We start from the raw sequence: 11,895 nt of genomic DNA, 5'->3' as shown, positions 1-11,895 counted from the left end.
AGAAAGAGATAAGATTATATAAATACACAACCCCTCTCTTTCTCTTCTTCGACGACGCGACGCGTGATGCGCTCAGTGGAAACTCAGCCTTAAAGTTAAACTGCATTGGTAGAAACGGGCATTAGCAGAACGTTTATTTTGCAACTGTTGGAAGTTTTCTTCGCGCTGATTGGGTTATGCTTTTAGATCAAGAGAAATGGTCCAATCTCAGCAGAGAATCATAAAACGGTTGCAAAACTATTGTGTTCTGCTGAACGCAGTGATTGGCTGTGTCGGCCGTCTTCGATAGTATGACGGGGAGCATAGATGGGGAACACAAAAAAATGTTATTAATGATGTATACACTTTAGATGAATCTGTTTGTTAAATTTGTTTTTTCGTACTTTCCCGTTATGTGATATTCTAAGTACCTCTCGAAGTTACATTTGTATGCCGCTTATTCAGTTTGCAAATAAAAAACCGATGAAAGGTGTTATTTTGCTATATTGCAAATTTGATGGGGCACTTTGTTAATGAAAATTTTTTAATGAATGAAAACTATTTTAGATTATTTAGATTAGAAAAAGAACGTGTATGTTGGGATCGTATTTTTTTGTCCTACTCCAAACATGTGTACATATATAGTATCAGATATGCGTTGGAGATGCGAATGTTTTTACACGTTACCTCATAATTGCTAGTCATAAATCTTTTTTGTGAGAATATAGTATGTTGAACGTTACATTTCTAACACGTGTAATAAAAATACACTTGCACTTACATGCAACATTCACTAGAAATAATAAATCACGTGAGTTAACCTTTTCGTACTGTGCATATCACATTCGAAAGAGACAGTCGCATTCATCTCCAACCGGTGGTCCCTGGAATGTATTGTTTTTCGGAACGAGTAACTTTTCTCTGGAAAGTTTACGAAGCTTGTATAACGAATAGTTAGTTCCAACTTTACCGATAGTTTATTTGAAAATTTTATTTAATAGATAATTAAATATTATAATAGAAGAAATGTGAAAATGTTAAGTATACTTATAAAATTATTTTTTTTAAATCTACAGCAGAGCCAAGAAACTCTGTCGATTAGAAGTTGTATCGGTGTGTAAAGAGAAAAAGAATGTTGTTATACAGTATGCAGAGGAGAAGGGAATCATTGTTAATGAATGGCCCCTTGAAAACAATCCACAGGATTTTCATATCGGAATAGTTGTCGCCTTTGGCCATTTGATACCATTAAATATTATAAATTCTTTTCCACTGTAAGTCACTTTATTTATCCACAACATGTGTGCAGTCTATTATAAATTATTATAATACGTTATTAATATAATTTATTTTTTGTCACAGTGGTATATTAAATGTTCATAACAGTCTATTGCCACGATGGAGAGGAGCAGCTCCAGACATTTATACCTTAATGAAAGGAGATACACAGACGGGAATTACAATCATGAGAGTGGCAAAAAAGTAAAGCCTTTTAAAAATTTGTTTCTTAATATTGTTTTTGAAAAATCAGCACGTAGTTTAAAGCATCTATTTTCTCTTACTCGTATTTTCTTTTTATTGTTTTGAATGATAGGAGATCTTAGTTATATTTTGTTTAAATTAATATATAATGAGGTTTTACTTTTCTCCAACACAACAAATTTTATAGATATTATGTATATACTTCATTACTTTTCCAATTTTTTTTAGTTGATAAAGAAACGTCAAGAGTCATTTGCATTCAAATTTTATTGGTAAAAGAATGAATATTACAATCTTAATATTATTTCGATTGCACCATTTAGATCGATAGATGGTTCTTTATTACTTCTATGTTACTGCAGGTTTGACACTGGAGACATAGTAACACAGGAAAAGATAGATATTCATGCAGATGAAACTCGACCAGAATTAAATATGAAGTTAGCAAAGCTGGGTGCGAATGTTCTGATTGATGTGATAGGAAAATTGCCACAGGTATTATCTTCCTCGAGGCCTCAAGGAAAATTAGGTGTAACGTATGGTAATTTGTCTTTGCTGCTGTACTAAGCAAAATACATTAATGTTTTAACTACTTAAATTATTTCTTGATTACACTTTGTAGCACCTAAAGTTTCATCAAAGACCTCTTTAGTGAAATGGGACGAGATGACGGCGAAGAACGTTTATGATCTGCAGCGTGCTCTTCTAGGATTGTACCCATTAAAAACCAAGTTTGATGACGTGACTATAAAATTGTTGGATGTCCGGCAGACGTCGAAACCGGACGATGGAAGAAATGTGGATATACCAGGTAATTAATCATTATTCCTGCGTGATTCGCTGTGATACTAAGTTAGTACCAAGGATTGGAAACAGTTTATTCCTAGGAAGAAAATGAATTATCTGAAAATATAATTATTGTATATTTGAAGATGAGATGTGCATGATTAATGTGGTAAGCCTCTTCCAGGTTTCGCAAGATTTGATCGGAAAAGTAATGCGTTAGTTGTGGCATGTAAAGGACCAAGTTGGATCTCAACAACGAAAGTAATTGTGAAAGGTCATTCAGTTATGAGTGCATTGCAGTTTAGAAATGGATTTATACGAGGCAAAAAGAAAGACTGGATATTATTTCAGAGTAATGTTACATAATCTATAGCGTTGTTTCTGACATCAATGCTATTCTTTTGTAAATGTATATGACAATTTCATTGAGAAACAGATAATGAATATTAAATTTTTATTTACTACAATAGTAAAATTTAATTTAGAATGTACAAAATGTAATATTAACGCAGTGACTACTGTGAGAATAATAAATTATTTATCATATATGTCAATGTTTCTTTAAATACTGAATACGATGAATTGCTTTTTGCTCATTTCTGATGATTTTGCATGTAAAATAATATCAAAGTTCTTGTCTCATGCGAAAATATTCTTTTGTATATTCCTTTTATTTCTCTCTTTATAATAATTTATTTAATATCTAATAATTTATTTAATATCTTTTATCGTAGAATTCCTATATAAGACTACAAAGTATTATGAAAAAATCAGTAAAAGAAATAACGAGAAATAAGTAGCGTGAACTATGCTAAATTTCAAATAAATCAGTTTTAAATGGAATTGCAGTAGATTTTCGTAGAATTCATTTTTCTTCATATTACAGCAAAGTTTCTCTCTTCTATGTGTTCTCGTGCCTTACAAACAGGGACTCGGACCGAAATTACATTATGGATTAAAATTTTGGCTGGTTACTTTGGCTAATAATTATGATCCGAGAATACTCAACTTTTAGTTTCGGTGTCGATTCCAGTTCTTTTGAATTTCCAGTGATAACTATGACCGTATGGTTATATAATTACCGAAAACAGAAATTGAAAAGGACCGAAATCCAAACGGACTCGGTAACTGTTACGGTAAAAGAAACCAAAAGTTGGATTTAGCCTCGGACCGTTATCTGGATCGAATTTTTCGGTTCGAGTCCCTGCGTACAAAAAAAACAGAATAACACTGAATGCCTTATTTATATAAACGTAGAATTGGAGCTGCAGATAGAAAATTGTTGATATTAAGTCTCAGTTTCAGAGGCCTGAAATGAAAGAAATATTTTTACTATAAAAGTTTCTTTCTTTTATTATGTTTAATGTGCCAATGATATATCCACATTGACAATAAGCGGAAGACAAAATGGGAGTTCAGAATGCTTCAAGATACCATTCTATTTTTCTGCACATCACAAAAAATAAAAATAAATATAATAATTTAATTTACATTGGATAAAAAATTTTCTGTTCCTATTCCCCTGTAATATTAATTTTTGAATTTTCGTAAGACGATATATCTATCTTTTCTATTTGATTCACCTTGAGAAACCAGCTCAAATCAATTTATTCATGTACAGATTACAGTACTTTATATTTTGTCATAATTTTAATTTATTGTCAATGTACGTGTCTCTATTGTCAATGTATGTGGATTTATTCATATCATTCATTCTCGCTTAATTAAATGTTGGATAGAAAAAGAGAAATTATTATCTATATATTATAAAACAACTACATATTATAAAATATGTTCCTTTTACACACATTGTAGTACTATTTAAAAGTTTCTATAAATGTATATAGAGACAAAATAGAAAGTACATCAATCTAATATTAAAAAATATTGATGTCTATGGACAGTGTAAAAATTTATGAACTTACACTAGGATCGCAGTCGGCACAGTGCCACGAATATCCTCTCCTTTTCGGAGACTTTTTCACAGGAGGATCTAAGCACGTAAAGTGATAGCATTTCTTACATTCGTCACACCTGCAAGAATTAAATACGATATAAAGAATCATTATAATAATATTTCTCAATTTTAGTGTCTATAATTTTAAGATCCCAATTATCATTTGTTGTAATACTAACATAACCAGATTTTGGTTGGTGCCGGGAGTATCACAGACGTTACATTGTGTCATAAGGTCCGTATCTTTCCCTCTCTTCGTTCCCGTTGATAGTCGACCACTGCTATTCACAGATACATTTACTGGAGGTACATTTGCAGCCGGAGGTGGCACAGGTGGTGGTGGCAATGTAATTTCAGTACTCGAAGTGGCCACAAACATTTGCGGGCTCGATTCCGAGTCTGTGTGTCCCTCCGGTCGACGAATTGGTTTTATCTATATTTAATTAATTAACATTATAAATATCCAAATCAACGTAGTGATAAAATAAAATAGAAAAATAATAGATACTTTTATTGTAATCCTTCTATGAATCTCTGGTTGGCTTTGAACTTCTGGATTTTCTATATCTAAACTTTTTCTTTTATGCTTTCTTTTTCTCTGTTTGATTCCAGTTATCGGATCTGGAGAATATCTTTTATGCTTTTCCCTAAGAAATATTAAGTATTTATATGTATATTAAATAATTTAATACTGATTTGCATAAATACGACGAACATATAAATTATTTCTTCCGATCATTCCACACCTTCTCCTTTTTTTCCCGCTTCTTTGAGAAACCACTTCCATTCCATCCGCTGAAGCTACCATGTATTCTGGTGAACCTTCTCTTATGGTGATATTATTAACAGATTGTTGATTGTATACTGACTCAGATACTTGCGTAGGTTCTACGGTTGACGGTTGCGGTCCCACTGGTTTAATAGTTAGCTGTAAAACCTATATTACACCTATATTTTATACCTATACTAACCCCAAAGAGAGAGTTAAATCTTCATTTATTTATAAAATAAGTATAATATAAATACACTAGTAGAGTAGTATATCATATTATCGAAATAAATACCTTTGGTGTTGTATGTATGTCAGGAGTAGTAATGTTTGTTACATTACTGACAGAATTTTTTGATGTAGTAGGCGTGTTTGATGTCATGGCTGCTTGCACTTCCTGTGGTGGTGTAGGCGTGGAGTTAGCCTCATCCTTACAATGTCTTAATTTGCGCGGTGCCGATGTATCCACACGTTCCACTTCTGATCCCGAGGATTCCTTATCGCATTCGGAACATTGCCTACAAATTGCAACATTAAAAAGTTTAATGAAACAATTGGAATGTCAAGCATTTATGTTTTCACACATACCATCCCATTTGTCTCGTTTTCTTAGGCATCCGTGCCAAGGGGGGGCTTAAACAAGATAGATGATAGTGCAAATGGCACGTGTCGCATTTAGCGAGAAGATGTTGATTAGTCGAACGTCTACAAATGCCGCATTGATGTCGTAAGGTCGTCAGCTCGCTTTTGTGATTTTGTTCTTGCGCTTGGCTGCTCAATACTCTACCCTCACGTATACCTTCAGCACCTTTACCCACAGGGAGTGGAAATCCAACACCCATCTTCAAGGCAGCTGCTGTAGGCACACCTAAGCCTGTACCTGTAGAAAGCTCTTCGTGTATTGATTGCGTTTAAAGATTTAAACTTTATAACTTACCAAGCGTGGGTGCTATTCTTGGCTTTACAAGATCGGTGATCGATGGCAGAGGTTTTACGAAGCCGGCGCTTTTAAGTACTTGATGATACAATTCAATCTTTTCTTTCAATGTCACGTTCACCCTAATCTGTTCCTCATTATCCTTCATCACTTCGTCGTATTTTCTATCAAGTCTTTGTTGTTCGTTCAATAACTGTGAGTTAATGTCGAGAAGTTCTTGCAATCGTCTCTTCATCGATGTTACGCGTAAGTTGCGATCCAAATAATAACCAATAAATTCTACGCTGAAAGCGGGAGCAATATGCCATTTTTTTCTAACATCTACTAACGCCACCAGTTGAGACTCTTGTGCTTCCAGGGCAGCCGTATCAACACCCATTAGTTCGGCCTTTCGTGCCAATTGACGGCAAGCAGAAGCAGATGTAGTTAATAAACGTGGCATCTTTTGCGTAGGTACTATAATTAATACCTACTTAGAAATGTATTTAAGAATATATATTTGTTAGGAAATATTATTAAAACTTACCCCATGGTGGCGGACGCGATGCTTTATGAGCTAAATACTTGTGTCTGTGCTTGGCCAATTTTCTTTGAATTCTACGTTGTTCGTCCGAATCTAAATGATTAGGTTGCTTCAACATTTGTTGCCGATACTGTGCACGCATTTGTAAAGCTAGCCAATTACGTCTACGTCTACGAACGAGGGATTTATCAGAATGCAATTTGCAATGTGCATAAAATGGATCAGCTTGATCGACTTCTTCACTGTGTGCTTCAGATAGTAAACCATCTCTTTGTGCACTATAAAAATGATCTCGTATTTTATATTTGTAGTATACATAAATTGTGACAAATAATAATCTTCAGATGTATTGTTAATAAAAGTATTACCAGGTTACATGAAAATATGTGTGACACATTCCGGCATCACATTCAATGCACACACCGGTGCGTGCGTAACACGAATCTTCGCATAAAGAACATGTTTTTGCACCCCATTTACTATATGCCATTTCAAATAGTGTCACACTTGACAAACGATCGACCTAAGATACACACATATTTAAATTAGTATTTAGAAATTATAAATATAAAAAGTCACATAGTACAAGATTTATTTACTTCACCAAAAGCGACACCAGGTACGTAAAGAGCGCACACTAAGTGAACCCATTTTCCGACATCTGTTTCTTTAAAAATTCCACCTTTGTTAGGACAGAGTTCACACGATGGATCTTCGATTCCTGCGCTACAGGCCTCGCAGAACCATGGTGCCGATTGGCATAAAGAGTCAGTGCTTGAAAAACTTTCTACGTCAGATACGCCGTAACAGCCTAAAATTTGATTTTTGTTCGTAAAACGTAAATAAAAATTAAACAAAAACAGGTGTACTTATGTTTTCAATTAATATACCTTCATGAACACTGACTCCACAACCATCACATTCTACAATTTCGTTTATATCATCACTCCTGTCTCCTAAGCAACCACAGCAAATTAGTACTTTATTTAATTTATCATCAAGAGGCGCACCCTTCAGAGCTTGTTGACGAGCTTGCTCGATTACATCTCCCACAGTTAAGCCAGTACCGTCTTTTCCTCTCAATAATGGATCTTCCAATGAATCGTCAGATTCTTCAGACGCATCTTCTTCTATAAAAACATATATTAAATAACCATTGATTACTAGATTTAATAAATTTCTTTATTTCTTTATGTCTTATTTTTACAACAAAGTCTACTTTCACAATAATATTTTATAATTTGTCTTTGCAATTTGCTTTTTGTTTCTTTCTTTTATGTCATCAACATATAAAAATACAAAATGACAAAAAAGTGTGGCTGCAAAGTTTTATGCACTTGGTTTTATGTTTATTAAGTTATTAGTAAAGTATATTTAAAAAAAAACCAAACTCTAGAATGTTAGCTATATCTTAATAAATATCAGAAATAACAACATTCAAAATTTGACCACCTTCAGTTTTGATATAATCTTTAAGGTGCTATAACAATAATATTTTTCCACACATAATTCTTTTAGGCAGTCAATAGAGCAGTTTTCAGCTCACCAACTGATGAAAATCTTTTAGTTCAGAAACCTTTTAATTAATAAGATGTAACTAACATTTAGTTTGTTTTTTTTTTAATCAGGCCTCTCCAACACTTTGTTCGTAAGCCGAAACACTTCCACCTTTCCGTCGTCTTGGTAGAGCGAGATGGAGCAAAAATAAGGATAGATGCCAAGATTCCACCTGAATTCGGGTTTGTCCAAGCGTCGTAGAAATCTGGTCATCACCAATTATAAAAATCACTGGTGATGATCAGATTAAAGGTCGAAACGTTTGATTAAATTTTATTGTAATTTTTGGGTGTCACAGACAAGGATAATAAACAAAATAAAAACATCTACTATAATTGCAAATTAAGAAATGGATTCCCTTTTGACTTCTTTCTATAGGCCTGTTCTTTTTGGCTGAACTTTTGAACCAGTTCATCTTTTTTCCTCTTCTTTCCTCCTAAAGAGAAAAGGAAGAAAGATGAACTGATGCAAGGTTCAGTAAAAAAAAAACAGGCCTTATAACACTTAGACAGACCTGAATTCAGGCGAAATCTTGGCATCTATCCTTTATTATTTTTGCTCCGTCTCGCTCTACCGAGATGGTGGAGAGGTGGAAGCATTTCAGCTCACAAGCAAAGTATTGGACAGGCTTGTTTTAAATATATGTTGCTATTCACATAGCAAGCTGATATTATTTGTCATCAGCTTGCTATCTAGGTAATGATTTGGGCTGCATTCAGAAATTATCCAGATGCAGTCAGACATCATTTATTTATCACTAGATACTTGATGCTTTCCAGCAAGAAACACAGTGTAATACATATAATGTGACAGTGTAATATAGTGATCATTTCATCTTTGTTTAATATTGGTGAAATTAGGATGCAATGACGCACTGTGTTACACTGTATCTCTTGCTGGAAAACACCTCATATAATTTTATCCTTGTTTAACAGTGAACAACAAGGATAAAATAATATCTGGGTACATCTAAATAAAGTTTCTGAACACAGTTTTGATAAATGTATAAAGCTTTGTGGCAAATTTTTTTTTCATGCTATAGTAAAATACTTCGTACTCGCAGCATCGATAATACTAGCTTACCTTTTCCATCGTTAGAATCTACAGAATCATCGTCTGATTCTTCGCAATGATCCTCGATTCTAAAATCACTATCATCCGAGCTCTCACCAAGATCAAAGTCAAGCAAAGACTGCTGTGCTGATTCAACCGGTTTTACCCTTCTCTTCTTGGGGTCTCTTTCAACTGCAAAGAGCAATAAAATTGATTTTTGCTAAATATCTAAATGTATTTCAAGAAAACGTTGGTCGATGTATATTGGTCCGAAGTTAATGTGCAGAAATATTTAATAATTAATAACGCAAAGAAAGCTATATTGATTTGATATTTTTATAAAAAAGAAATGTATAATGCAGGCAGTTTTAGGTTATGTTTGCTTAATTTCTCTAAACATACATGTGCTGGTCATGATGATCTTGTAGTATCTCAGAAAAACTTTTATCAAAATCGGAGTAATCCTTCGCACAACCTATCTACAACTTTTTTAATCGAATATTCCAACGTATTAGCGTAACTACATTTTTTGGAAAGTCCCTCCGTCAAACACGCCACTCGCAAAACCACATACGGGCGATACGGGTACGCGCGCGCGTTCTATTACCGATAATACGTTAGGTTAATTTTACGTGTCAGCAAATGAGGTTGCCATAATAATAAAGTACTTGATTATGGTTATTATTATGCATTCACAAAGGACAAACCGGCTGGTTATTATCATAATGCTGACGTAGATTTAATAATGTATCGATTGCAATAATAACGGTAATGACAGAACTACGAATGACATCCATATATGCGCGCGCGCGCGCAAGAGAGAGAGAGAGAGAGAGAGAGAGAGAGAGAGAGAATATCACCCACAGAGTACCCACACCACAGTTTAGAAATACAATGGATATTAATAAATCTACTTGTAGGGCATGTAATTATTTCAATGCATTTAATACAATGCATTAATCAAATTATACAACTAATATTGTTTACAATGTTTGCTTAATAACTTAAACAGTAAATTCACGATAGATTTATTAGATCATAATAGTAACAAATCATGGAACGGACAAAATAGAAGAATGGAAATTATATAGAAAAAAAGAAACTTAAATATTGAAAACAGTACTTAATACAGTATAAAAGAGATTCGCTCAGCTAATTCAAATTATCCACAAATAATTGGATCTTATCTTAATTCATAAGAAGAAACATAAATACAATATGAATACACTGCACTCATGTTTAATCACTGAAAACTATGTATTTACTTGATATAAGTGTCGAAATGATCTGCAAATTGTTCTTTTGATTTATCCTAGATTATATCATTTTCTACTTGATAGATCTTGATAGACAGCTCGTAAAACAAAGCAATTTTCGCTTGACTTCGGTTTTCGAATCTGAGAGTGGCAAGAAGAACTTATGGGATTTCGGATACGCGGACTATTCTGTACTCCATCGACTCCAATGTCTCTCGCGGGCCGGCGCGACATGATCCCCAAGTACCGCATCTACGGAACATAATCGCGGGAATTATTCGCGTACAATATCGGCGCAACTCACTCATAGTTTTGTACAGGAATCCGACGTCGTCATCCTGTGACATTTCTTCGTCACGAACACCGCACACCAGGTGGAACGGAACGGCCTCCGGTTCCTCCTTGGAAAGTATTTACGCAGCGTTCAGCTTCCCTCGGATGTTCACCGTCTCGAGAGCAAGTCAAAGTTCGCAGGGATATCGAACGATAGCAGAAAAGTGGAATTGTTGTCTCACCCGGCGTTGATCCTGATCACAACGGCGTCCATACATCCAACGACGCGGCGCCGACGCGCCATGTTGCACGAGTCCTTCCGCGGGAAGTTCAATCTTTTCACGCGCAGGAAAAAATCTTACGCTAATAACGTTCGTTATTTTTGTACTGTATACTGAGAGGTCTGTATACTGATTATTAAAGTCACTAGATTAACGAAGTACCGCGAATTGCCGTCCTTTTGGCTCCATGACGCGCGGTTATTCAAAACTTCCCAGTGAAAAATGACAATGAAATCGATATCGATTCAATGTCGATTCCATTATCACTTCTCACTGGGTTCAGTCTCTTTCGCTGCGGTTTTTGCAATTTTCAACACAGCAACCGGGCATTTTCGATAATAACAGAATTAGGCATTTTGGCTCCAAATTCACTGAATAACAGTGAATTTTCTCATCGCGGTACTTTGTTAATCTAGTGACTTTACTGATTATCATACAGCACAGAATTTGCAGCAATACTGCTGCAATAACGCTGCAATATTGCTGCAACGTGCAATATTGTTGCAATGCTGCAGCATTGTTGCTGCAACTTTTGTGCTGTAGGGGTAACATCCATAGTAAAGAGAGGAGTATTGAGAGGATGAGAAGTAAAAGGATTTATTCCACTTTACTGTATACTAATTATAAAATCCTCGTGCAGCCTTGAGCTTTCATCCTTTCCGTTCTACGCGAGATTGATCTGTCTGCGAAAAAAAGATATTAGAATCGCAAATTCAACATGCATGTATTAATCATAAATATTCGTATTATCTACTGTAAGTCAACTGCAAAATGCATTTATACATAGAGAAGAAAATGATGTGTATTAAGAGCATGTATATATATTTTCATTTAATCGCTGGTTAATTTGTGATTAGACTCCTAATGTAAAAATTGTATTATAGAAAGAAGGATGTATGAACATGTATGGACATATTTCATATATAATTATATACATGTTTATGAATATTCAATAAAAACGGTTGAGCATATGCCACACACTAGATCTTGTTAGTGAAATATCATTAATATATTCGTATATAAAATTAAAAGAATTACAATA

General features: G+C 34.4%; 2 protein-coding genes across 4 annotated transcripts; one reads left to right on the top strand and one right to left on the bottom strand.

Moving 5' to 3' along the window:
- The first annotated feature begins 534 nt into the window (after positions 1 to 534).
- On the top strand, positions 535 to 2,729 carry LOC108760146 (methionyl-tRNA formyltransferase, mitochondrial). The gene is made up of 6 exons (XM_018505950.1): positions 535 to 932; positions 1,056 to 1,253; positions 1,342 to 1,461; positions 1,824 to 2,002; positions 2,084 to 2,272; positions 2,432 to 2,729. The coding sequence occupies exons 1-6, from the start codon at positions 709 to 711 to the stop codon at positions 2,611 to 2,613; spliced, it is 1,092 nt and encodes a 363-aa protein (XP_018361452.1). The 5' UTR covers positions 535 to 708; the 3' UTR covers positions 2,614 to 2,729.
- Positions 2,730 to 3,026: 297 nt separating this feature from the next.
- Positions 3,027 to 10,813, bottom strand: LOC108760145 (PHD finger protein 14). Of its 3 annotated transcripts, none has more exons than XM_018505946.1 (14): positions 10,604 to 10,813; positions 9,074 to 9,235; positions 7,324 to 7,563; positions 7,033 to 7,244; positions 6,802 to 6,956; positions 6,437 to 6,711; positions 5,911 to 6,366; positions 5,562 to 5,853; positions 5,269 to 5,491; positions 4,951 to 5,141; positions 4,713 to 4,851; positions 4,384 to 4,637; positions 4,173 to 4,281; positions 3,027 to 3,556 (listed from the first exon to the last, which is right to left on the bottom strand). In XM_018505946.1, exons 1-14 carry the CDS (start codon positions 10,644 to 10,646, stop codon positions 3,536 to 3,538), a joined length of 2,772 nt encoding a protein of 923 aa, XP_018361448.1. In that variant the 5' UTR covers positions 10,647 to 10,813; the 3' UTR covers positions 3,027 to 3,535. The 3 variants fall into 3 exon arrangements, with proteins under 3 accessions (XP_018361448.1, XP_018361450.1, XP_018361451.1); XM_018505948.1 differs by having other exon boundaries at positions 7,324 to 7,560; XM_018505949.1 differs by having other exon boundaries at positions 3,028 to 3,556; positions 4,951 to 5,132; positions 10,604 to 10,812.
- Positions 10,814 to 11,895: the final 1,082 nt, after the last annotated feature.

Source organism: Trachymyrmex cornetzi, unplaced genomic scaffold (assembly GCF_001594075.2).
Source record: "Trachymyrmex cornetzi isolate Tcor2-1 unplaced genomic scaffold, Tcor1.1 scaffold222, whole genome shotgun sequence".
NCBI lineage: Eukaryota > Metazoa > Arthropoda > Insecta > Hymenoptera > Formicidae > Trachymyrmex > Trachymyrmex cornetzi.
Note: the sequence above shows the minus strand (reverse complement) of the source record. Positions and strands in the feature narration are given on the sequence as shown.